General features: G+C 41.5%; 3 protein-coding genes across 13 annotated transcripts in view; 2 read left to right on the top strand and 1 right to left on the bottom strand.

The window, feature by feature from the left end:
* The window catches only part of LOC144061896 (potassium voltage-gated channel subfamily KQT member 5-like), a 93,715-nt gene extending 85,665 nt beyond the window's left edge, over positions 1 to 8,050 (top strand). For 2 of the 5 annotated variants that reach the window (XM_077582812.1, XM_077582811.1), the window contains exons 13-16: positions 2,555 to 2,671; positions 3,170 to 3,259; positions 3,858 to 3,984; positions 4,468 to 8,050. In XM_077582812.1, coding sequence (XP_077438938.1) covers positions 2,555 to 2,671; positions 3,170 to 3,259; positions 3,858 to 3,984; positions 4,468 to 5,319 — 1,186 coding nt within the window. In that variant the 3' untranslated portion in view covers positions 5,320 to 8,050. The remainder of the gene's footprint in view (positions 1 to 2,554; positions 2,672 to 3,169; positions 3,260 to 3,857; positions 3,985 to 4,467) is intronic. The other 3 variants (XM_077582815.1, XM_077582814.1, XM_077582813.1) reach the window with 2 other exon arrangements.
* Positions 8,051 to 8,782: 732 nt separating this feature from the next.
* Positions 8,783 to 20,913, top strand: ddx43 (DEAD (Asp-Glu-Ala-Asp) box polypeptide 43). 4 transcript variants are annotated; one of them, XM_077582965.1, is made up of 17 exons: positions 8,783 to 9,120; positions 9,439 to 9,494; positions 13,748 to 13,859; positions 13,931 to 14,083; positions 15,877 to 15,958; positions 16,049 to 16,178; positions 16,745 to 16,863; positions 16,930 to 17,040; positions 17,746 to 17,887; positions 17,965 to 18,065; positions 18,286 to 18,373; positions 18,521 to 18,648; positions 18,899 to 19,007; positions 19,502 to 19,644; positions 19,726 to 19,813; positions 19,879 to 20,065; positions 20,676 to 20,913. In XM_077582965.1, the coding sequence occupies exons 1-17, from the start codon at positions 8,847 to 8,849 to the stop codon at positions 20,690 to 20,692; spliced, it is 2,040 nt and encodes a 679-aa protein (XP_077439091.1). In that variant the 5' UTR covers positions 8,783 to 8,846; the 3' UTR covers positions 20,693 to 20,913. The 4 variants fall into 4 exon arrangements, with proteins under 4 accessions (XP_077439091.1, XP_077439090.1, XP_077439088.1 ...); XM_077582964.1 differs by having other exon boundaries at positions 13,934 to 14,083; positions 16,049 to 16,208; XM_077582962.1 differs by having other exon boundaries at positions 8,785 to 9,120; positions 16,049 to 16,208.
* A 1,057-nt stretch (positions 20,914 to 21,970) lies between these two features.
* Positions 21,971 to 26,778, bottom strand: LOC144061292 (elongation factor 1-alpha 1). 4 transcript variants are annotated; one of them, XM_077581614.1, is made up of 8 exons: positions 26,619 to 26,778; positions 25,459 to 25,654; positions 25,039 to 25,218; positions 24,667 to 24,963; positions 24,450 to 24,600; positions 23,408 to 23,664; positions 22,966 to 23,200; positions 21,971 to 22,742 (listed from the first exon to the last, which is right to left on the bottom strand). In XM_077581614.1, the coding sequence occupies exons 2-8, from the start codon at positions 25,600 to 25,602 to the stop codon at positions 22,618 to 22,620; spliced, it is 1,389 nt and encodes a 462-aa protein (XP_077437740.1). In that variant the 5' UTR covers positions 25,603 to 25,654; positions 26,619 to 26,778; the 3' UTR covers positions 21,971 to 22,617. The 4 variants fall into 4 exon arrangements, with proteins under 4 accessions (XP_077437740.1, XP_077437742.1, XP_077437741.1 ...); XM_077581616.1 differs by having other exon boundaries at positions 25,459 to 25,646; positions 26,619 to 26,756; XM_077581615.1 differs by having other exon boundaries at positions 25,459 to 26,750.
* Between the last annotated feature and the right edge of the window lie 184 nt (positions 26,779 to 26,962).

Here is a 26,962-nt window from a genome sequence, read left to right on the forward strand (position 1 = left end):
ATTTAAAGTAAAGAGTAAATTCTTATGTATGAGTATACAGACTCCTCTTTGTCTACTGTTATAAGGGGCAGAGTACGCTTGGCTAAAATTCTTATCAATAAGTAATTTTTCTTCAGATTTTTGTAGGTGGGTTTCTTGTAGGAGGCAAATATCTGCTTTTAATTTTAAGAGATGGTCTAAAGTTTTTATTCTTTTTGCTTCTGAGCGAGCGCCACAAACATTCCAGGAAACCAGAACTAATTTATGCATACAGACAATATAGACTCAGTCCTGTGTATATATCTGCATAGGCCATTTGTCAATATTAGTATGTTATAGGATAGAATCAAAGTGGTTAGGTGGTTTATGTAATTTGTGTAAAATATGAGGTGACGAGTAAGTAAATATAACAGTGAAAAAACAGGTAGGGAGGTAAAAGTAAAGGAAGTTAACGGGGGATTAAACATAAAAATACACCAATAACTGGTAACCTAAGCGAGATTTTTTGTTTAAATATACTTTAGATATAGTTATGTATTTAATAATATATTTATAATATCGCCTAAACATAATGAGTATTCATATTTAAGGTTTTATAACCACATATACAGTATATGTATACATCTAATAATCAAACAAAGTTTAGTTCCACCAATGCCATTTAGAACAGCCAGGGAGTGGAGTTGGGGTTCCGGAATAGTTGGCCATCGATGTATAGTTTATCGACGACCATCGCAGTCCGTTTACCCTCCTGCCTATTTTGTTTCATTATAGGAAACAGTACCTTTCGCCGCTCATTAATCTCTCTCGGGAATTGGTCGTTCATTCCAAATGAGGTCCCTTTAAGCTCCCGTCCTTTACTTTTAACAAATTCTTTCTGTTTAAAATGCTCAAACTTGGCGATAATAGGACGGGGTCTGTTGCCCCTAGGGGCTCCAAGCCGATGTACCCGGTGAAAAGAGATGTTATTTACCGACTCCTGAGGAATTTTTAACGACGTCGTCATAATTTTTTTTATCTCAACCTCTGGATTGTCAGAGGTATTCTCGGATATTCCTGAGAATATTAAATTCTCCCGCATGCTACGGGATTGAATATCCAGAACAGTTTCTTTTAGCGTTTTATTTTCCTTTTTAACGGTTTCTAACTCGGCTGAAACAGTCACGAGTGTAGAGTGTAACTCGGCATTGTCTCGTTGGAGATCACTTACTTGTTGGCTGAAGAATTCCATACTTACCTTTAATTCTTTGATGTCCTCGCTGATTAGAGAGAGGACCTCTAATTTTTTATTTATGGACTCCAGCATACTGACCAAAACCTCCGTAGTGGCTAGGTTCTCCGTGTCCGTCGCTGAATCATTTTTCCTCTTTTTCGAAGGTTTTCTCGACAGTTTCTCGACGGAAGGATTCTCCATCGCGCAGCTGTAAAAATATGCGTCGATGAAGCGTTCGAGGTCCTCCACGTTGGGTGGTATTCCAAATCTGTCGGATGAAAAAGAGAGGGGAAAAAAAGAAAGGCAAGATATATGATGGTTAAATTTGGATTAGTTTAGTATAATAGAGCTAATTCTATTTTAGCAGCAGGGCGCCGCCATGTTGGGGTTTCCCGGTCTCGCTGTAGGTCTCGCGATAGTCACAGCATCTCGCGCATGCGTCCAAGCTTCAGAATCTCCGTCTCCTCCTGGCTGGCCTAAAAAAAGCCTTTCTTGCTGCGTGCAGAGCTGAAATATGCTTGACGACCCATTCACTTTTTGTGATACCTTCTAGAGCAGGTGCTTGGTCAATCAACACAGAAGTTAGATTGGGATTCTGTCCAAATACCAGCTGATGTGGACTGTAGCCATGAACACTTTGCATGCAGTTATTTGCCATCAAAGCCCAGTCCATAGCAGTGCTCCAGTTGCACCCAGTGCTTGTTTTGACTTTCATTATGATCTCAGTTAGGGTCTGAGTGTGTTCTTTTTTTAGGAACAACCCATCAAGTTTCGCAAATAGAGTGTTCATTCCCGTGTCATCATTTAGTTCGTCTACTGGAATTTCCATCGCTGTTTCTAGCACCCTACTTGATAGCGCCAAAGCTTTCGTAGGGTAGGGTTTTCCTTCTTTCCTTCTTCAAATAGTGGCGGAACTCTGTAGTTGCTAACCATCCTCTGCTACCAATGTTAGATGGAATAAGAACTCTTTTGTTTCAAGTTCAGACCACTTTATTCCGTTGCACTCTGCTCCCTCCATCGTTACAACCACCGCCCAACACTCACTCTCTCTCAAGAGCCCATTTGGCATAAAATAACTAGCACTGCCCCCTTGCGGTGTGGCATGTGAAGGTTATTAAATTGAACAACAAAAATATTTTTTCATAGGTGAAATAGAAATAAACTAATATGTGGTTACAAAAATGAATCATGTTACTTTCTTTTTTGTTTGTTTGTTTTACAAGATTTCATTTGTTCCAATGGACTTGCACAAGTGGTGAAAAAACTTTTGAAATTCTCATCAGTGATATCGCTAAAACCTAACATTCCAACAGTGTGCAGCATGTTGTCTTTTGCATATCCACTGCAATCTGTCTCCCTCAGACTAGATACAGTTGTAGGTCCTGCTCCGAGGTCCCTCAGCAGGCCCGGCAAGACCTTTTCCTCACCGTCCCTGCATTTGTATTACAGTCAGGCCCGGAGAAAGTCATCTGCACCGGGGTTAGACCCGCTCAGCTTGTCCCATGCACCTTCAACTAACACAACACTAATGTCTACAAATTATAATTTCAGTGTTTTTAAGCCCCTTAAGCACACACTTTCACACAGAGAACAAAGGCAATTAATTCCTCCCCCTTTTCTATTTTGGTACCTTTCACACAAACAGTTTGACAGATTGTGTGAAAGGGGCTTTTTTTAGTCTACTTCCAAAGCCAGGAAATTGCCTTTGTACCTCCATTGCGTGTTATAGACTCACAGGCCATAACATTAGATACACTTGCACAATCTAATGTGTTTGTTGGGCAAACTATTGTATCGTATAACTGCACTAACATAAATTAGTGTCTGATTTCTCTAAGTGTGTGGAATGGCCAGTTATGCCGTGCTTAATATTGTAGAGCTTTGTTGATGGCATATCATTATCATAATTAGAAAAATAATAGTAATGTATTTTAATGGCAGGTGTGTGGGTAACGCTGGTGTTTCTGCTGTCTCCAGGCAGGCCAACTTGAGTGGTCGACTCAGGAACATGTCATCTCCCGCCCTGCATTACAATTGCGGCAACAGGAAGAAGAGCTCGGCCTCAGGGTTGCCTTTCATTTTTTTCCATCATCAACATTTGGATTTTTAGTTCTTTAGCTTTTTACCATTTGTCTTGACCGTTTCTTTTGTTTTTGTTTTTTGCTGTAACGAGTGCAGTTCATTGATTAATTGCCTTGCCGGTTGCAGTTTGCTTGATGGTGAAATAGTAGCGATAGATGAGAATGGAGTGTTTGAAAATGTGAAAGTGTAATGGAGTTGATCATACTTCGGGATCATTAAAAATGCCATGGGTCAAATTGACCCAAGCACATTTTTTGCTGTTTCTGAAAAAATTACATAACAGCAGGGTTGTGTTTAAAAAGAATGAAATGTTTCTTGTAACTTGTGCTTTTGTTTAATGACTTGTGCAAATGCACGTTCATGGGTGAAGATGTGGTGTTTCAATACCTCAATGTTTTTGTAAACATTCCTATAACCGCAATCACGCAATGTAGTGTGCCCCCCCCCCCCCCCCTTGTTTTATACTAACCCTAGCATCTAGATTTGCTCTTCAAATTGAAAGTCCACCGTCGCCTGGACTTCTCACCACCAGTTTTCATTGTGTTAACACCAATGTTTGTGTGTTTGTATTTGTGTGCGTCAGGGTGGATCAAATCCTGGGAAAAGGCCAAATTGCCGTGGATAAGAAGATGAGGGACAAACTGAACCCGGATGGAGATGCTCCCGATGGCGTCAGCATGCTGGGACGTGTATGTAAAGTGGAGAGGCAGGTGAGGGGGGGAAAAGCTTTAAAACATCACACATGGAACACAATATTTACAATCTGTTGGTTTGGGTGATGGATGCTTTGTTGGTTGGTTGGTTAGTCAGACTTATTTGCTTAGTTAGATTTACGGTCCCTCGGTTAGTTAGTTAGTTAGTTAGTTAGTTAGTTATAAATAGGTAGATGGATGGATGGATGGATAGATAGATAGATAGATAGATAGATAGATAGATAGATAGATAGATAGATAGATAGATAGATAGATAGATAGATAGATAGATAGATAGATAGATAGATAGATAGATAGATGGATGGTTTCTCCATTGGTTGGTTGCTTGGTTGGTCTATCTGTTCATCCATCCATCAGTTAGTCGATTGGTTGATGAGTTAGTTTGTTAGTTAGTTTGTCAGCCTAATTATTAAGCATAACGGTCTGTTGGTTAGTTGGTTGGTTCTCAAACTGTATACAAGTGTTCTTTCCTCTTTCCAGGTTTCCTCCATCGAGTCCAAATTGGACTCCCTTCTGGACGTATACCGTCAAGTCCTGCAGAGAGGTCCGTCTGCTTTGGCCCTCTCATCCATGCCGCTCTTTGAGCTGGACCGGCACCGCGACTCCGACTACCCGAATTCCATTCTGGACCGAGACCCGCCCTCCCCGCAGGGAAGCGACAGCAACACCCACAGGAGGGGATTGCGGCTCATCCTGGCCCCGGCCGACAGCGACGAGGGCCAGGACTCTGGGCCTCCATCCTACCCGCCGTCCACCTCCTCGCTGTCCCCGTCGCCCCTGCTGCCGCCCGACAGCCCCTACCCCACACTGGTAACCCCCAACGGCACTAGGCGGGCGCACTTCCCCGACCTTCCTCCTCCACCGCCTTCTGCGGGGGGCTTCACCCTCCAATTACCTACTGTCATGCACTCCTCACACCTGGGCTGCCCCGTTCCGGATGCCGTGGTGGCACACAGGAGCGGCCCGGGCCCCTCCGTCGCGGTGGGACCCGGCAAAGAGACCAGCTTTGTGCACCTACGGGAGAAGCCTGGCTCCAAGTACGATGCCACCTGGAGGCGACACGTGAGCCTGGAGGTGGACCCTCTGCTCATGTTGTCGCCGGGCGACGTCCCGTCGGCACCCAACTGGGGGGGCGCCCTTGGTAAGTCCCTCTCCATGCACGATCTTAATCGACACGGCGGTGACGACTGGAGCGGGAGCAGGCTCTTCATTTGTGAGCGCAAACTGGGGAGCGGCGTCGGCCATTCGGACTCTGACAGGAGCCCAACTGCGGAACAAGATGTGCTCGCTTCAGACTTCCTTGATCAGTCGCCGCATGTACAGCTGGCCTGACCATACACACACACACACACACACACACACATACATAGTGACTGTCTGCCACTCTTGGGGAGGCCACATTAAAGCCTTTCTACAGGAAATGACTTATTGTCCTTGCTTGTGAATGTTCAATTTCTTGCTAATTTTTTTTATTTTTCATCAACTTAATTTCACTCCGTGTACTTAGTAGGAAAACAAATATCTAAATACACTACTTGCAAAAAGTTAGGGGTAATGGGCTTTCATTTGAAATTTCTGGATAATCCAAAAACCCACTACAATGAAAAAAAAAACACAACTCACTGGGTATCGGTGAAAAAAGAAAATCTGTGACGCCCTTTCAAAAAGTTTTGTATTTTCCAATGGATGCCACAAGTTGGCGGCAAAGACCTTAATTTTCTATTTGAAAAGGTTATTCTTGTGCAAAAAGTATGAAAACACTCAACAGTTCAGAGAAGCTCAAATTTACTTGCTTTCTAAAGGTAATAGCGTGTTTCAAGTTCATCCTATAGTTTTACCCGAAAGCATTTTATGTGTACCGGTAGTTTATGTGTAAAAGTGGCCAAATGTATGTCAGGCAAATGCAGGCAAATTATGGAAGTAATCCACATCTGGAGAATTAATCTAATATACAAAGAATAGGGTTTGGGAGGGAGGGGGTTGGAGTAAGAAACTTTTCAAATAGTTTAACATTAAAAGCAGATAAGGTTATGGTTATGTCAGCCAGAAGTAATATAATTATAAAACTATGAAAGTGGGATGAATAAAATGGTTTAATGAGAATATTAAAATTAAAAAAAAAATGTGTGTAGTGGGGATTAGGAGCCTAATTGCATGATTAAAACAATTGTAAAATTTGGGAATATTTTCTTTTACATTTTTTAATATAAAAAAACAGTAGTGTTGACCAAATTTAATACATTTATTTGGACAACTAACCATCAATTCTATTTTTATTATTATTAATTTGTATTTGTTAGTGGTGATCAGAGGGTATCTGTGTGGATGTAGCTCATCTTTACCTATTGCATTTGAGAGTGACTGATTTGCGCCTCTGCTGGTTGAAGCTGAGTAGTGCACGCCATTATGACTCATGACATTCTGTCTTGAATCATAATGGTAATATGATCAACCATCAGTTATCAATTACAAGCAAATGATTATTATGCCCATTGCAAATTTTCACACAGACTCAACGATGTAAAGATGAATTCTGACTTGTGCTATTGTTCTCATGCTCTTTGTCTGTCTTTTACCAAATGTCTTTAATCATGCTGTGTTTAAAAAGTGAATGAAAGCATGCTAAACTAAAATACGCAGAATAATAACTATTATGATCATAACACAGGCCTAAAAAAAATGTAACATGCAATTAGCATGACAATGCCGTATGTATTCCGATGTCTTTATGGAAGTTAGACTATTTATTCCAATAGCGCACTAGTAGACCAACTAAGCACACTAATGATACTAACACTACTGGTAACATTTTTTTCCAACTTCTAATTTGGCTTCCTAGTAGGACAACTACAGGTACATGTAAATAGTAAGGCAAAACTACTAATGGGAGTTGGTGCTACTAGTATGGTTCAGGAGGCTACTAGTGCATCACACATCCTAATCAGTTGTGCTTAGTGATGTTCCAAGTGTGGCACAGTAGTTTACAAGTAAGGTTTAACTGATTACTAATATGGCCAAATGTGGCACTAGTAGTACGAAACACATTACTGGTAAGACATAGTGGGTCTACTTGTACGCTAAATTTTCTTACGAGTAAGGGCAATGAGTGTACCAGTACATGGACCTTTAGCTTGATGTGAAAGATATCAAATACATAATTGCGCAAATGGCTTTTCAGTGAGTTTGTTCAAAACACCAGAGAACTTAAATGGTTGCTTGATTTGGATGCCAAAAAATCTGACATGAGCAGTCGCTCGTGGACTAGCAGATAAATGATGTATCCTACATGTCGCAACGCTACAAGAAAGATAAAAGGCTCTGCACTGCATGTTGTCTCCAAAGAACACTTTAAAAAAAAAAGGAATTTTAAATATCTATAATCAATTTTCTTTGTTTTGCCATTTGGTTATTAGATACATTTTTTGTAGATTATTATTAAATTTTAGGAATTTTTTTTTTTGATAACCCCTGTATTTGGGTGCCGGTGGGCCCAACGTAAAGAGATGACCATTCGCTGAGCCACACCTCTTAATTGCAGAATGGCGAATCAGAGCGTGGAGCATATTTTTGGGTGTATTTTGTTTAGATATATTTTGCTATATTAAAAGGTTATTAGTGAACTCCTGTTTCCAAATCACACTTTTCAAACAACTGCTACTTTGCACACATGGAGCAGTAACATACACAGTATATATAACAATACAATATTTTCTCTGCTTTGTGGCGACTGTTACTGGAGCTGGATTGGAAAACTACTCTGCTCCTTTTTATTGCTTTTAATTAAGCTATCTTTCCACTAGACCTCAGTGTTGTGTTTCAATTTTAACCTATTTTTGTGGAAAAAAAAATTGTGATTCTTGTCAAAATTGTCTTCATATTTCAACCCTGAACAACTTCTTCTTTTGCTTTAGTCTCAGATTGCCCATGGACTGATTCACAATATACTTAAATCAAATTAAACTTGTCAAGAACTACTCTGAATCTACCTTTTATATTTTCTTGTTTGCCTTGTAACAAGGCTGTATGTAGTATTTCCTAACAGGCCATGCAGTGTTAATGTTGTTTCGGGTATGATGCAATACAAAAAGCACGGTGGCGTCTGTAGCGCTTGAAAATTTGACACACTACTCTATATGTATGTGTCTTCATTTTGGAGAATATTTATTGAAGACTTTGAATAATAAAGAAAAAAATAATTCACGTTTAAGAATCTGCTAGTCGATTAACGGTGCCTTTTTGTTTGTTTAGTTTACCAATGACTGTTATGTTGTTTGCATATCAGTCTACTAATTAGAAGATCATTTGTCAATCGGGTTTGTTTAACTCACATAGCTCTGACCACTGATTTTTGTATTGTATTTTAAATAATGCATTTTCTCAATACTGCTTGAACAGTAATTTATTATTTAGTATTACACAATGGGCCTTTAAAAGCTTGATGTTAACACTATGTTTACTTTGAAATTAATTTATTACAAGTGCACATTAATTCTCCGGATGAGAAAAAGGCAAAATTATTTTATTATACTTTAATAAAAATTATGTAAATATTTACAGCGGTTGTCTTATTTTAAAGGACTTAAAACCGTTAGCCAAAGCTACCTACGTCTACTGTCGTTATCAATATTGGTGAAGTTGAGGTCCATCTTAATTGGTTCCAGTTGGTCTATTTTATTAACGCCATCTTAAGAGAACATAATCAATTTTTATTAACGAAGTACTCGATTTAATTGCAATGGAGGCAGAAGGGTGACAGTCTGAGGGGTCATTGAAGGCATCGTTTTGATTGACAGCTCTTAGTTTGGTCGCGCCCAGAGAATAAGAAGAAGAATGGTTTGGACTCGGAGTTCATTTTGAAAATGTCTGACTGGGAAGAGGACGAAAACGGGCCCGTGCCGAAACCGGCAGCGACCAAACGGACACCTCGTGGAAATATAGGATATTTTAAGGAGAATAAAGACGGTTATTATGGAGACAGTGGGAGACGTGAGTTCAAAAGTCCGGGAAATGATGGCGGCTCTTTTCGCTGGAGTGACAAACGAGGACCCGGTGGAAGACGCCATTTCGGGTCTGAAAAGTCAAATTCACCTGTTACCATCACCATGGAAAGTGGCTTGGTTGGGAGGATAATTGGTATGTTTTATGTGCTTACTTAAAATTTCTTTAAAATACGAAGCAACTACGTTTTTATAATGTCAACCATTAGCTATGTTAGTAGCTAGGCTAAGCTTTCCGCACATGGGCGATATATTTGGTGAGTGTAATGTATTTTAGATCAATGTTTTATAGTTTTTGTCATATGACTAGATAACTATTGATTGCAAATTGCTCTAGATTATGTCCGTGGTACAACTATGTGCTAATGTTGCCATTTTTTTCTTCATAGTTTTGATAATTGTTGTGTATAAGTCTGGTAAAAGTCCAACTAAACTGCGTTATTTCTATTTTAAGGCCGTGGAGGAGCCAAAAAGCGTGAATTGGAAGAAAATAGTGGTGCGAGAATCAAGGTAAGTTTTTTTTCCCCCCCTTCCCCTACTGGATAATCCCACCAAGGTCTGCTTGTGAACTTTTTATCCTATCATGTCCCAATCGCATGATTAAAGTTGACTCACATCGTATGTGATTCACGAAAAATGAAACGGGCACAGGAAGGACTCCTTTCACTGATTTAATTATTATATATATATTTTTAAGGCCGTATCACCCAGCCGTAGTTAAAGGGACTGAAATTGTGTAGAATTTAGTGCGAGTACAATGCAACGACTTAAATTCGTACATTTTGAAGCGCTGCACTACAGTGCCTCAGAGAGACCATACTTTGCAATCTTACAACCAATTACTACGTTCACGAAGTGCTTCTGCCTCGGTTATGCATAACATCCATGTCCCTTTAAAAGCACATTTAGATAACCAATAAGTTCCTGGTTCTCCAAACTGATACAGATACTTTTTATTTTTTTGTAATACTACACACTGTATTTAAAAAATATATAAAAATACACACATCAAAATATACATATTAATGTGTGCATTTGTATTTTTGTTTACATACACACCTGAGGAATTTCCCATCATGGCTCTACCTTGGACCTAATGATGTATCTGACATTACTACAATGCAATCACAATAACAGTTCTGAATCTTCAAATATAGACAATTATTGTTTTTTTATATTTTCCCAGCACTGTCAAAATCAGAATGCATCAGTCATTATTTATAAAAAATAAAATAAAAAAACGCTTTTCGGTTTCTTTTTTCATCTATCACATGTGCAGCAGGAGAAAACAAACGCTCACTGTCAATGTTAGTGCAAGGGGCTGACAAGTATTTACGTGCAAGTTGGGACAGGCTTGGGAAACGGACATGTTGGTTCTCCAGTATTCAAATTGTGTCTTGGGGGAGTTCTCTGGGCACATTGGTAGTGTTTGGGCTCTGACAGATATCCCCGTATTTCTACTTCCACTTGGCTGATTCCATGTCAGCGATTTCCACACAATGTTAATACTTGGGCGGGCACAAGTAAACTAGCCCCCGCCAGAGATTTTACGTATTTTAAAACTATAAGGCGCACTTAAATTTGTCTTGTGTGCACCGAGTTCTGGAGATGTTTTCCTTCCAGCCAAGCTTCGGGGCAAATGTTGCTGTGCCAACACATGTTTCTGATTGGTGGGCTGGTTCATGCTCATTCTTGGTTGGCTGCTGGCCTGTGTTAGGACCGCGATGGACGAAAGTTGGGGGTGCGAAGGCAGAAGAGAGTTGAAGCTGTATGTACTCGAAATGTGGAGTTGGAACGAGAAAGTGAATAAAAAGAGATAAAATGAAAGGCCAGACGGCAGTGTGACCTCCTGTCTCCTGTAGTTCATTTTGCTTACCCTGTTTGGACCCCACCCTTTTGCCGATGTGTAGCGACCGGGCGCTATCCATGGAGATGACTCTAACTCCGGCTGAACTTTGTAAATGGCATCACTTTAAAGTCGAGACATGCTTACAAGGCACAGTTAAAACTGCAATCTATCAGTTACGCGGCTGTGCATGGGAATAGAGCAGCCGCGAGATAATTCCACATCAATGAATCTATGATTCGGAAGGGGAGGAAGCAAGAAAATGTTAGGGCTTACCATCATTCTGGGAGGATCCAACTGCTGGACATTGAAACTTCGCGTTCCAAGTAAAAATTGCGAGAAGCATTTGAGCGATCCACCAAAACAAACTGGGAGGCCTCGCCGGCCGGACGAGTTACACCATGGTATGTGAATGGATTGTGAACGCCTGTTAAAGTGAACGGCAACGAATAACGGGTGTACTGTGAGTTAAATAGCTGGGCGATAAATCGATTAAAAAAATAATAATAATAATAATTATTAATTCGAGTGTTTTGTTGTGGACGATTTAAAAAAAAAAATATATATATATATATATACATACATACATATATAACATTGAACTTTTTTCCCCCCTTTTGTTGCGCCGCGGCTTTGGCCCCCATGGACTTCCGTAGCTTAAGCTCTGCTAGTCGTGTTCTCACACACTCCATACTGGAGGAACTCAACAACAGCAAACAAACTCCCGCTAAAAACAAAAAACAGTGTACCATGTTACCGTGAAGGAGTCATTAACACAAGGAAGCACGTATGACAAGAAAGGGGCACAATAAGAGCGATCACCAAAGCGGACACGTTGCACCTCGCTAATAAGACTTGATTTCACCACTTGCTGAAAACGGGAGAAGTCAGGTATGCAACTCATGCTACCTAGCCGCAAGTATATTGCTCAAGTTGCCTCACGCTATTTGTTTAGGCAGTGGTTATTTTGCCGTGACTTTACTTTAGCATACATGCTACCGTTAGACTTTAGCATCCATCCATCCATTTTCTTAACCGCTTTTCCTCACAAGGGTCGTGGGGGGCACTGGAGCCTATCCCAGCTGGCTTCAGGCAGTAGGCGGGGTACACCCTGAACTGGTTGACAGCCAATTGCAGGGCACACAGAGACGAACAACCATCCACATTCACAATCACACCTATGGACAATTTGGAGTGTTCAATTAACCTGCCATGCATGTCTTTGGAATGTGGGAAGAAACCGGAGTACACGGAGGAAACCCCACGCAAGCACGGGGAGAATATGCAAACTCCACCCAGGAAGGCCGAAGCCCAGACTCGATCTCACGTCCTCTGCACTGGGAGGCGGACGTGCTATCCAGTCATTGGACGTGCTAACCAGTCATCCACCGTGCCACCAGATTTTCGCATGCATGCTACAATTGTTTTTTTAGCATGCATGCGCCAAGTATGTACGTATGTATGTAGGTACGCTCGTTTTGGAGCTGCGGTTACCTACAGTTAGCCACCAGTAGCTTTGTGTGTGTGTGTGCGTGCATGCGTGCGGGTTTATATCACATCATGGAGACAATTTTCTGGGTTTTTACTGTCATTGTGGGGACCACATGTCCTTGTGGGGACATTTTGGTCCCATGAGTCCAAACCTCTTTTTGAGGGTCAAAACTTGGTTTTAGAGTTTAGGTTTGAATTGGGTTTTGGTTGGGGTAAGGGATAGGGTAAGGTAGTCAGTTGTGCTAATTAAGGTTAGGGTAAGGGTCTAGGACAGGGGTAGGCAAGTTCGGTCCTAGAGAGAGATGTCTCCCTCCTCGAACACAGCTGAGAGCCTCCTGCAGAACGTAATTATGAGCTGATGATTTGAAACACCTGGGTTGGAGGCAGGAGACAAACATGCAGGACTGCGCCTCTCTAGGACCGAACCTATCCCTGGTCTCGGAAATGCATTATGCCAATGAGGTTTCCCCACTAGATATGTAAACCCAACGTGTGTGCGTGTGTGTCTGCGTGCGTGTGTGCGCGTGGTGAGGATGTGTGTGAATTGGGGAAAAAAACAAAGCAAAACTGTCAGTACAAGATATGAAGTGTAAAATGACAACAATTATTTTTTTGCGCCCCCACGGGGGCCGGCACACCCTAGCCAATGTGAAAATGTGTGACCTGATGGTCTTAACTGGTTTCTGCTGGATAAAGGTGCCAGAGTCCAGATAGATAGAGGCGCCAAGCCAGGACAGATCACAGCGACACAACGGTCTAGCTCAAGTCACCTATCTAATAATTAAGAGGTCTAATCTAACACACCTAAGTAAGAGCAAATGCCGCAGGATGTTAATTACAAAATGTGCATAGCAACTTTTGATTGAGTATTTTAAAGCTTTAAAGAGGTCTGAAAAAGTCGGCCACTGTCCTCTTCTGCTGAGATGACTAATAGGATTTTCATTTTTATTTAAGAGAACTACCTTCAAGTGCAGTTAAAACATTAAAATTATTTCACCGATATTTTTAAATGATTTCCAATAAAACAAGATTAAAACACTGAAGGTATATGCTGCATGTAATGGGAAAAAAATCAGGATCGGCAAAAATCGGGATCCGCGGGTCGGACTTTTTTAAAAGATTGGGGATCGGTGATCGGCCGGAAAATCGTTATCGGTGCACCCCTAGTTTTCACGCCTAGTCTTGTTTATAACTCTGCTGGATGGGAGGAAGCTACTTGAGAATGCTTAAAATGGCCAACAATTTTGAGAGAAAGAGACCAACATTAGTGTATTTGATGTGCCTCTTTTTTCGGTCCATTTTTATTTGGTATTGGACCGATGACTATGACGCCATTTTTTCCCATCGGTGCGATAATTATCATGCATCCCTAGATGTAATATAGGCACCTGTTCTTGAATTTCACTTCTGTTATTGTTTATTGTAGATCAACGATGTCGAGGATGAGGTGGTCATCTTTGGATCTTCTGCCACCCAGCAGAAGGCCAAAGAGATGATAGAAGAGCTGGTGGCCAATGAGAACCCTCGACATAGCGGAGGTGAGTTAAGGAGAGTTCACTGGTTTTCATGAAAGCTCTTACCAGGGTATTTATTGGAATCAATGTCCAAGGAGGCTATGAAAGAGGAAGAGGACGGGGAGGAAGTGGCTCAGTGTGGTCCAACACACAGTTAGAGGTATCTGAGGTGGCTCCGGCCCGAGTGCCCATAGACTGGAACAACATTCGGGAGAACATGCACAAGTATGAAGAGATGAAGTGGAAAGGTGAGGAATCGGTCCACAATCACCACTATATATACCAGGGGTGTCAAACATACAACCCCTGATCCGGCCCGCGGGATGATTTTATAAAGTAAAAAAATAAAAATAGTAGTCTGACCAATTAATCAGCTGGCCACAATCAAAACATATAATTTGTAATTTCACAAGCAAACCTCAGATGAGCAATTCAACCTGTACATGGAATTTGCCCTGGATGTAATTATTTTACACACCACCTAAAGTTACGGTTTGTTTAAAAAAATAAAATCATAGACCGACATAAACGTGTTAAATACAACACAAATTAAATTACAGGTAACATAAATAGTGTTGTTCTGTTTTTTTTTTTGGAACCTGATACCGATACCCAGATTTGCAGTATCGGCCGATGCCGATACCATATCGATATCAAAGTTGTTTTTTGTTTTTTCAACATAAAAAAAGCTGTCCTGCCATTGGTTCAGAGCATTTAAGGACCAATAGTATATCTTAGCTCGGCATGCAATGAACATGTCCCACATCAATGTCGTGCATGAGCATGACACAAGATGTCGCATCCAAAGTCCTATATTAGCGTCAGAATGAATGGTATTGGCATGTTACTTGTTAGCACTCACCGATGCCACTGTTTTAATGCAGTATCGGGGCCTCTGCCGATACCATTATCGGTATTGGAATAACACTAAACATAAACACATATGACTTAACGTCCTTATAGCTTCATTAACTGTGCCACACAATGCATTCTGGGAACAAGATACTGTATATGCAAAACGGGTAGCTACAACATGTCCAGAACTCATATAGGCAAAGTGTTGCTGTGTGCCATTTGCATTTGTGCTATTTTTTGGAACAATATAATCACAGTTGAGCCCCGTAATGTAGGGCTAACCCACAAATTGCAAAAATTTGGGTATAATTGGCGCCAATTGTTTTTAAGTTATATACCATGATTTTACCGATCCGGCCCGCTTGGTCATATATTTTTCTCCATGTGGCCCTTGAGTTAATGAGTTTGACACCCTGGTATATACACATGGTAATAATTTACAAACTAATTTGTCCTAATTCACCTCAACTTTAAGATGCAGGTTCATAACAATCCCTATTGGTAGAAAATAAATAATAAAGCATCTCACAAGTTTTATTTGGATCCAATTGAAATCGTGTTACTTGATGTCAACGTGGGACAAAAATCTTAACTTTAATTTTTATTAACTTTCTTCATAGATTCAATGTCATTTTTCAGACAAGTAGCAGTTCAATTTGATCTGATTTTATCATATCTTCTTTTAAAATAAATTACAATGAAAACTGTTTCATTTGAGCTGATTTTTTTATTTTATTTAACTACAATATTTTAATACATATAATTAAAAAGGTGTTTATTCATTTTTAATAACAAAAAAAATACCAGGTTTATTTGAGTTGAAATATTTGTTTCAATATATAGAAAACTAAAAATACTGTATGAGCATTTTAGTTAGTTACATTATTTTTGTAACATTAAGACATTCTTTAATTACATATACCGTAAATGAAAAAAATGACAAGCAGTTTCATTTGAGCTGGACTTTCTTTTTTATTTATTTATTTTTATCAAGTCAAACAAATTGTTTTGTTCAAGCTAAACTTTAATGTAATTACAACACAGCACAGTAATATAAAGCTACGATAAAACTCATAACACTTTTTGAAATTACCTTATTGTTTCTTTATACAAAATAAAGTTTTAGCTTCAGTTGGACAATCTGGGGGTTGGGTTGGTTATTTTTTTCCTTTCTGTAACCTTGCAGACCTGCCACCCATGAAGAAGAATTTCTACACTGAGGCTGAAAGTGTGTTCCTCCTCACCGCTGATGAAGTCTATGATTGGAGGTGAATTTTACACCAAATTCGTACTTTCATTTATTCATTTTTTTTGCTCATGTACAATAGCTGAATATATTTTTCACATTTTCCACACAGGAAGGAGAACAACAACATCTTTGTGGACGACCTCATGGACAGCGTGAGAAAACGTCCCATCCCCAATCCCTGCCGGACCTTTCTGGAGGCCTTTGAGTTTTACCCGGAAATCATGGACAGCATCCATCAGGTTGGCTTCGTTAAACCAACCCCCATCCAGGTATCGACCGGTCTCCATCCATGGCCTGTAGTGTTCTGCACTGTTTTGTAAAACTACTGACCCTTTGACGTCTCTTAACAGTCGGGTAAAGGGCCAATTGTGTGCACCATGTAATTATTACAACAGACCACAACTGGAGGTTAATGAAAATGGTATTTTTACTTGAAAGGTCTTTACATTCTTATTTAGCATTGTTATTTTGTTAAAAAACAACAACAACCACACACACACTTTTGTCAGAAAACTATGTAAATGTGAAATTATTATATCAGATCTTTTTTCTATATCTTTAACATTTTTATTTAAAAAAAAAAAAACTAAATGTAAATTCGAACATCATTTAGGGAAAGTGTAAAATTTTTCAATGTAAATTTTAAAAACCCACTATATGCAAATAAAATATTTTCTATCACATCAATGAACATCTTTTATATATAATCATAGTAGTAAAGTTAATTATATCACATGTAAGCCGCGCTGCTTGTATTACCTTTCTTGCTTTCTGGTATAGTTCCTGTCTATGCTGTTTCCATCAGTCGCAGGCATGGCCTGTGCTGCTTAGCGGGAAGGACCTGATTGCTATCGCTCAGACGGGAACAGGCAAAACTTTGGCTTACCTGCTGCCTGGATTTGTGCACATGGACGGACAGCCCATGTGAGCACCGCATCAGTCTGGGACATGAAGGGACATGAAAGATTATTTGACATTATTTGTTCGTAGACCTCGATCAGAGTGCGGAGGCCCCGGCATGCTGGTGCTGGCTCCCACCAGAGAGCTGGCCTTGCAGATTGAAGAGGAGTGCGGCAAATATCGCTACAAAGGCTACAAAAGGTTAGAACACTGCCGTGCAATACAGTGGCCACACCCCGTTTATCTCACAGTATTTTCAAGACCCACCCACAATAGGTGAAAATCAACGATACCATATAACCACTATAGCACTATGGCGGTGTCTCAGTCCTGCTTCTTGCGTCTCCTCTAACCTCACGATCCACATGTCGCAACATGTTTTTGTTTTTATATATTTTTATTAAATCTTCTTGCAATCTACTTAGGTGGTGGCCAGTTTAGTCTGGTGGCCCGCCCAAGTATTAACATGGTGTGGGAAACACATAACAACTAAAAAGTTTTGCTTAGTAATTAAACATTTATATTGTTCTCTGTACACCCCCCACCCCACCACAATGTGTCATTCTTAGCGCGCACACACTTAGAGGTGCGGTCTGATGTAAAAATCAGTGTTGCCTTGAGTTATGACTTCAGTTTGTTCTATGACGACTTGCAGTGGCTTATAAGATTGTAACATCACAAAATTGATGGTATTAGTTAGCTTGTGTATGGCATTTTGCATTGTTGGTTAGCAATTAGATAAACTAAACTTTTGGCAAACCAATGTATTTGTTTTAAATACAGAAGGTGTAATTCTCTGTTTGCTACTTAAAAAAATATTTCAAAAATCCAAATGCTTAAACGATGACCCATTTGGAAAGCATTATGTACACACCAGGCTGAGTTGTTTCCTCTATCATATCTCAGCATCTGCGTCTATGGCGGTAGAGACCGAAGGAGTCAGATCAATCTGGTGAAGAGCGGGGTGGACATCGTAATAGCCACACCAGGACGACTAAACGATCTGCAAATGAATGAGCTCATCAGTCTGAAGTCCATCACCTACTTGGTTCGCCGTCTGTTTATGGTTTTAGATCCTTTCCTTTATGATTGTTGTATATTTGAATGTCTAACAACTTCAAAAAGGTGCTAGATGAAGCAGACCGGATGCTGGACATGGGCTTTGAACCTCAGATCATGAAGATTCTGCTGGACATCCGGCCTGACAGACAGACGGTCATGACAAGGTATTAAAAAATTGACAAAATGTCTCATCCTCTTAAAAACGATGGTAAAATTAACTCATTCACTGTCGTGGGCATTTAAATTGGTCAACTTTTTTTCCTCTGAATTTTTTAATTAAATACTTTTGAAGGAGTGTCCAGCAGATGATGCTTCTTAACCCATTGAAGTCACCCACATATGTTGAATATTTAATGATAGAGTTCACCATGTGACCTGTTTCAGTGCCACCTGGCCCTCAGGAGTAAGACGTCTGGCCAAATCATATCTCAAGAATCCCATGATGGTCTATGTGGGCACCTTGGACTTGGCTGTAAGTGAGGATGACATGTCAAGCACACTCAATCTCATTTTACCATTATAAGGAATGGTATACATATTTCTTGGAGCCAGGTTGAAAAAAAACATGAATTATAACCAGATCATTAGAATGACAATTAACCGGCCATGTGTGTGGCAGGCTGTCAATACAGTGCAGCAGACTGTGCTGGTCCTCCATGAGGAAGACAAGAAGTCCTACCTGTTTCGCTTCATCGGGAACTTGCTGCCTGAGGATAAAGTCATCATCTTTGTCGGCAGGAAGATCATGTAAGTTTGCAGCGACTGCAATGTAGGCTTTCAAGTCTGGGTTAGGAGTTTTAAGTCAGGGTTTATGGTTTTAAAGTAGGGTGTCAATTTAGCCAGAGTTAGGGTTTCGATTCAAATTTGGCTTTTCCATACTATTTTAGATGTATTTAAAACTTTATGTAAAGTCTCAAATAATCTTGATAATGTGTCGACACAGATGCTTATCTAAAACTACCCAGATTGGTTGAGTAAACATGCTGTCTCTCCGCAGATGCGATGACCTGTCCAGTGACCTGTGTCTTAATGGTCTCGTCGTGCAAAGTCTCCATGGCGACCGGGAGCAGTTTGACCGGGAGGAAGCGCTCAAGGACTTTAAAGAAGGTGAACCACAAAAGAGGAAGTCTTGCCTCAAATGGGAACTCTATGTTCTGTACTGCATTAGTACATAACACATTAGCATTAGCTAACAGCGGCAGCTGTATTACCGTCTGTTAATAATCTTTGGCTTTGTTGTTGACCTATGGAACCTTGGGTGATTTGTGCCACACACCTTCTCTAAAAACAGTTGGAAATGTATTTTGGTGGATTGATGATGAAATGCTAGCTTCACAATAATGCTCTTGAATCTCAATGCATCTCAAATATGGTTAAATTATTCCGTTGACAGATTATTAGCATTAGATGGCAGCGGTTGCTTATGAAAGGCAGTACCTAGTTGCTCAGTGAAGTCAGTTGTAGGTGGAGTGGAGAGATACAGCCCGCTGGTTGTCAATTTAACAAAGGCCAGCCTCATCATTGACTCATCAGTATGTAGAGGGAGACATTAAATATAACTAACAATATTTGATTTTGATGTCTTGTCTTTTGGCACCTTGTTGGTCGCGTTCGTATCCTCGTGGCCACGGACTTGGCGTCGCGTGGGTTGGACGTCCATGACATCACGCACGTTATAAACTACGACTTCCCTCGAAACATCGAGGAGTATGTGCACCGCGTGGGCCGCACTGGACGAGCGGGGTGAGGGAAAACGCTTATGTTAACAACTGTAAAATGGCTTTTTAGTTAACAAAAAATGTGTGCAACATTTCTATGATCCAGACGCTCTGGAGCTGCCATTACGCTCGTAACAAGAGATAACTGGAGGATGGCACCGGAGCTGATTCCTATCTTGGAGCGATCTGGGCAGGTTAGCCCACAATGACGCTTTAATCATGTCCAACAAACGGGTCACAATCTAAATGGGCATTGCAGGATGTCCCCGTGGAGTTGGTGCAAATGGCGGAAAGATATGAAAAGCACAAGAGGGAGAAGGAGATGTTCCCAGCTCCCAGGGGTCGAGGTGGAGGACATGACGGAGGACGTGATGGACAACGTGGGAGCCGTGATCACTGCCAAAATCAGGCTCCCTCTTCCAAGCGAATCAGTTCATCGAAGACAGGTATAAAGAAGTTTATATAAATCAGGGGTGGGCACCCACCCTTTTGCTTAATGGCCACATTTGATTTAAAAACACATGCTGTATGGGCCAGGTCATTTGAGGGGTGAAAACAAAAAAACATTAATTAGCCAGTTTTTATAATTATTAAATGTATGTTTACATTTTTATTTTACCAGTGTTTTGTATTTAATAACATAAAACATTTTTGACTGATTACACAGTAATCACCCTTGTAGGGTTTACACTGACCCTTACAACATTAGCCTTAAGAATAAATGGCTTAGAGATTTGGGGAAGAAACAAACTCGAAGTGAGCGTCTACATAGGCTAAATTCAGCTTTAAGGCTTTGGCAGCATCTTTTGGCATAGTGTTACAGAGTACAAAAAAAGCTAACCAAGTTTAGGGCTTGGTTAGGACTTGACACCCTGATAATGTCAACGTTCAGTGGGTCTTACTAAAGAACAGAGCAGGTTGATGAGGCTTGTGGTCTATACTTTGCCCACCCTTGATTTACAGTATAATTCGTGTGACGCAAGGTTTTGCTTAAGCAGAGAAAACCCCGATTTGTGGAAAAGCAATAAATCTCTTATGTTTTGCTTTTCTCAACAGTGTGGGACGGAAGCTAAAGCCTGATGTTCTAATTTGCCATTGGATTTTCAAGTTTTTATTTAAAAAAAAAAAAATAAAAAATCTTTCCAAGTTTCCATTTGGTCATTTAGCAGCCACGATATGTGGTTGTAAACTTCCTGCTTAAGATATTTTCATTGGGCTTTTGTGTTGTCTATAACTTGACCAGTTCACATTCTGTAGTATTTTGTTTAATAAAGATGTTTTATTCACTTGCGTACTTGCGTCTAAAAGATGTTTAATTGAATGAAGTTGGGATTTTGTCATTAGATTCAGAAGAACAGCAGCATGTTGCTGAAAACTTGGCTACACATATAAACAAAAGTTTATTATCTCTGCTTTCTTTCACAAACAAAATGGGCTATGAACAGTAGTACAATCTGAAGCTGTTCTAGATAGGTGTGTTCACTGTGAAGAAACGTTCTGCACTCAACATCAGTATTCTGTTTTAATGGTGGTCGCATGTAGGACTTCACTGGTCATCCTTGGTATTGGTCTTGACTTGTCCTGCCCTCAGTCTCTGTCTTGCTTTAGACTCAACTCCTCCAAAGTCTTGATATTGACATTGTCTCAACTCATCTAAGTTGTTACCTTGACTCCACAATGTATTTGCTTTGACGTTCTTTGTGTTACTGCTCATCAAAACAAGGTATCCTGATTATTTGATGCCTTAAAATCTTGGTCTCTACCTGGCTTTGAGTCGTAACTGTTTAGTCTACTCTCCACTTGGCCTCAAATTGTTGGTCTTGACTTGGCCTTGACCCCGCTCAGTCTAAATCTTGACATTTCTGTCAAAGTCTTGCCCTTTACATGGTCTCCTCAAAACATTGGTGTAAATTATGCTTTGATTCCTCACAGTCTTAGTCTCGACTTGGACTGAAATTTTCGTCTTATCTTTGCTCTGACTCTTGGCATCAATGTCTTGCTCTACACTTGGCCTCAAGGTCCTGGTCTTGACTTTGCACTAGATTCCTTTAATTCTTGGTCTTTGCTCGGCCTCAAAGTTTTGGTCTTTTGACTGGCCTTCATTACAAGAAGTTCTTGGTCTGATTATGGTAATTTTTTGGGCATTCTATCTCTCTAAGGTTTTCAGTGTGAAAACCAAGGCTTGTTGTCTTGTGAGGACATAACCCCAATTTCAGTTTCAGCTTAGTCTTTATGTTGTGTTATTGCAATCTTCACACATTGAGAAATTTTAATGCATTCCAAGCCTTGTTTTATTGAGCCTTCTGATTTACACAGAAAACGTATAAAATGACAGGACCACAGCCACCATGCTGAGTGGAATCATGTTTAATGTCGCAAAGCGTCTTGTGCCATCCTACAGTAAGGTGCAATAGCGTAGTCAATTTTGAAATATCTCCAGTGCATGTTCAAAGTTAGCAAAGTGCCAATGAAAGTGCTTCAAGAATTAGGAGGCTTATTTGGAGCCCCTTGGAAAGGACACACAATGCCAGTTAAAGCTTAACCACAACAAAATGTTACGTTCTACCTACTTAATATTCAAAAGAACATACAGTAGTTTTAACTGCTAGTCCTGGGCTCATACAAAGCGCAGTGATTGTAAAACAGACACTAAAAAGGACAACATTTAAAATGTAAACAGTACCTGTACTCGAGCACTATAGGTAGGCGATAGATTGGAATACCCCTAATTGAACACTATCACAGAATGGTATTGCCAAGAATCGAATGAACAGTGCACACTTAAAACTATGTGTTATTACATTGTATAACATGGTAATCCAACTATGATAGGAGACGGCAGATCTATTTGTTTTTCTTTCCTTCGAATTGTTTTGCGATGCATTGTGATGATTAACCAGTCTTTGGTTATTAAGTTGAAGCAGCCAATCATGGGATTGAGCTGGATGACTGATTTCCTGCCTTGGGAGACCCTGGGGTCGGCAGTGTAGCACAACATTCATTTGTTCCTCTGGGCCTTCTGGGCAGACTTAGTGATTTTGCCAGTGGTGGAGGCCTTCTTCTCCACACCCTTGATGACTCCCACGGCCACCGTCTGGCGCATGTCACGCACTGCGAAGCGACCTGTAAGTCAAGTTTAATAAAGGGCTAATTTGACTGAGTAGAAATATTTAGGAACACCTCATAATCAGGACCAAAGAGGAACTTTTAGTTCACATAGAATCTCATGTCCTAGTTGGCCAAAGCAATACAAGGTGTTAAATTTATTTTTATTTTATTTTTTTATTACAGTTTTTAAATCCCATATTTTATCAAGAGCTATTGTTGCTGGTCTCCTCAGACTTACCCAGTGGAGGATACTCAGAGAAGCTCTCAACACACATGGGCTTGCCCGGAGTCATGTCCACGATGGCCGCGTCTCCAGATTTAAGGGATTTGGGATTATCCTCCAGCTTCTTGCCGGAGCGGCGGTCAATCTTTTCCTTGAGCTCGGCGAACTTGCAGGCGATGTGAGCCGTGTGACAATCCAGCACAGGGGCATAGCCAGCACTGATCTGGCCTGGGTGGTTAAGGATGATTACCTGCAGACAAAATGGACAGCAAAGCATGTGGTCAAACTGAATTTTTGGGAACCAAATTGGAAAACCAAAACCTCCATGGGATTGCAAATTGAAGCATGGTCCCTGAACCTGAACTGAAGGATTTTTTTTTTTTCATAAATGTAAACAACATGGCCATCTGACTATTATATTGTCTGGTGCAATAACAGTACTACTCTTAAACGCCACCTGAGCAGTGAAGCTGGCAGCCTCCTGCGGCGGATCGGTCTTGCTGTCACCAGCCACGTTGCCGCGGCGGATGTCCTTCACGGACACATTTTTGACATTGAAGCCAACGTTGTCACCGGGCAGTGCCTCGGAGAGCGCCTCATGGTGCATCTCCACCGACTTCACCTCGGTGGTTATGTTGACGGGGGCAAACGTCACCACCATGCCAGGCTTTAAGATGCCAGTTTCCACACGACCTACAGGAACGGTGCCAATACCTACGCATAGAGAAGACTGCTTCAGATATGCGATATTTCTGGAAGTGATTGTAAAAGTTCTCAAGCTGCACACCAGTGTTTCCCAACCTTTAACGGTACCTTCTACCAACTAGTGCAAGGCTGCCTGTCGCTGGCATACCTGGATGAACAAATATACATTTCTACCCGTAAACTACCCAGCTGTGGAGAATGACTTCTGGATGTCTTCAAGGGGAATTTGGTCCACCATCCAGCGTCTCAAGAAGCCTCGACGACCTAAAAATCCACCAAGGCGCCATTGTATGCATAAGCAGAGTCTGGGGATTTGCAGGTCAATCTACGTTTTCAAGTTCACCTGTGATGAGCTCTGGGTTGTAACCAAAATAGCAAGATGGTTGCTCCATCAGATCGAGAGGGGCTAGGTGAAGTGACTCGGGCATCTGGTTTGGATGCCTCCTGGTTTCCTCCTTGGTGAGGTTCTCCAGATACATCTCACAGGAAGAAGGCCCGAGGGAAGAACCCATGCTGGAGATAGTTTGTCTGCTTTCTTGGGAATGCCTCAGGATTGGGATCGCCCCAGTAGATCTTAAGAAAGTGGCTGGGGAGAGGGTCATCTTGCCTGTTTTGGCTGCTGACCTAACCCTCGTACATGCGGAAGAAAAAGGATGGACACCTTATGATCTGTCATGGCACATTATTGTGGTTGGGAATCACTGGTCTACACCATTTGGACAAGAGTACACCAAATGAACTTTAAGCCAGCTGAGTTTTTAATTGGTAGTTGAAGGAAATTGAGGATTCCTTGCCTCCAATCTTGTAAACATCCTGAAGGGGCAGACGGAGAGGTTTGTCCGTTGGACGAGTGGGTGGTTGAATGGCATCCAGGGCTTCAAGAAGTGTGGTCCCCGATGCATTGCCATCCTTCCTGTTGATCTTCCACCCCTTAAACCACTGCATCTGCAACACGGAAAATTGTTAGTAAACATCAATGGATGGAGATATCAGCAAAACAATTTTTCATACATTGGGGCTGGCATCAAGCATGTTGTCTCCGTTCCAGCCAGAGATGGGCACGAAAGGCACGGTGTCTGGATTGTAGCCTATCTTCTTGATGTAGGTGCTGACTTCCTTGACAATTTCCTCGTAGCGCTTCTGGCTGTAGTTGGGCTCGGTGGAGTCCATCTTGTTGATGCCCACGATGAGCTGCTTCACGCCCAGCGTGTAGGCTAGCAGGGCATGCTCGCGGGTCTGCCCGTTCTTGGAGATGCCGGCCTCAAACTCCCCCACACCAGCAGCCACAATCAGTACAGCGCAGTCTGCCTAGAAGACGGGAGAGAGTTTGGAATATTGATGCAAAGCTGATGAACGCATTGACTTGGTCCTCAGGTTGACTACCTGTGAGGTCCCGGTGATCATGTTCTTGATAAAGTCTCTGTGTCCTGGAGCGTCGATGATGGTCACATAGTACTTGGTTGTCTCGAACTTCCACAGCGAGATGTCGATGGTGATGCCACGCTCCCTCTCGGCTTTCAACTTGTCCAGCACCCAGGCGTACTTGAACGAGCCCTTCCCCATCTGGAAGACATCGAAGGAAACTTCTTTTGCTATTAATTACCTTCAAACAATGTCCTCAACATTTTCGGTGCCATGGACCAGTTTCATATAAAGCAGTTTTTTTTGACAGACTGGTATAGATGCAAATAAACTATTTTAACACAGGCTTGTCTTTTAACGCCTTGTGCTTGGTCTCCATGTGTCAAAGCAATTTTGAAGGCTTCTGTTGTGAGCGGGCTCAGTGCATGAGTTCATCCTTACCTCTGCAGCCTCCTTCTCAAACTTCTCGATGGTCCGTTTGTCAATGCCGCCGCACTTGTAGATGAGGTGGCCCGTGGTGGTGGACTTGCCCGAGTCCACGTGGCCGATCACCACGATGTTGATGTGGACCTTCTCTTTGCCCATAGTGACCGATGACACGTCAAGTCAAGAAAGGCTCAGTTGGGCTTCTGCAAAACTGGCACGGAAACTCTGAGTGCACTGTACTTTTTATTTAATTTAATTTTTTTATATCATGGAACCCATGATCCTAAAATTGCACAATTTGCAATTGAACCAACAGTTTACCTTGAAAGGTACACAAATCATTGGTGCTTTAGACATGATTGTGCATTGTGGGTTTGACACAGTACACTGATGTGAGTTCCTGTCATCTAATTGGATAACGTAAGCCACTAACTGATATTGTCCTTCCACTACAGGGAAACCAATGTGAATTGATGGTGGCGGAATAATTCCTAGTTACCTGGCACCATCTAGTGATAGTAGTCTTAACCACACTCGCATCAGAATTTTTTGCTAGTATTTCAACAGAAAAACAATCAGCCCAGCGACAGCTCACATTTAGGAAAAAAATGTAAGTCAGGGCACTCGTATCTAAAGACATCACTGTACAGTAATGCTACACAGTCTTGCTTTCTGCCTTCCTTCTATCCAGCCAACCATCCCAAATATTCTTCTCTGCCATATTGTCCGTGTGCACTGTGCTGAGTGCTGAGTGCTGACACACCCTGGCAACCCCCCCCCCCCCCCCAAAAAAAAAATAAAAATTTATTTTTGTCCGCCATATCTCTCTCTACATGACACTGCAGGACACGTTCTTTATGTTAATTAAAGACGCATTCGTCATGCAGAGCAGGCTGTAAACATCCTCATCCTTGTCCAGCAGCGTCACTGCTGCAGTTGCCGCAGTGCACCCCCCTCCACGTTAAAAAAAAAAAAACTGCGCCAACTTAACGTAAGAGATGGCTCAGGTCATGTGAACAGCGGATGGGTAACACAAGAGCCTCTGAGCCTCTGCCGTGTTGTCAATCCACCCCCGACCCCCTTAAAAACCCTACCTCTGCTTGCCCCGTCGTAGCATCACATTCCCGGGACACTAGCTGTGGCTAACCCTATTTATGACGCAAATTCTTGCTTACCTTAGCAGGGAGCTGCTCGTTTTGTTTCTACTGCTGTTGATGGTCAAGTGCAGGTCGTCTGAGTGTGCGCGCGCACACACTTGAGGACAGACGACGCAGATCCACTTGTAGGCTCGCACACGACATGCAGTAAGGGAGGGGCTGAGGGGCGATTGCGTAATTGCGCGTACACGCACCTAGTCGTTGGAGTCGGCTGTCGGTGCCAATTAATCACCCTCTATATATTATTTGACATTTTACTGTTGTGTAGTTTGATTATTTCATGTCAGTCTTCAACTTTTCAGTCCCGCCGTTGGCCACTTTATTAGGTACACTTTTCCAAAAGATAATTTCTGTAGAAATTA

This window comes from Vanacampus margaritifer, chromosome 12 (assembly GCF_051991255.1).
Source record: "Vanacampus margaritifer isolate UIUO_Vmar chromosome 12, RoL_Vmar_1.0, whole genome shotgun sequence".
Taxonomy (NCBI): Eukaryota; Metazoa; Chordata; class Actinopteri; order Syngnathiformes; family Syngnathidae; genus Vanacampus; species Vanacampus margaritifer.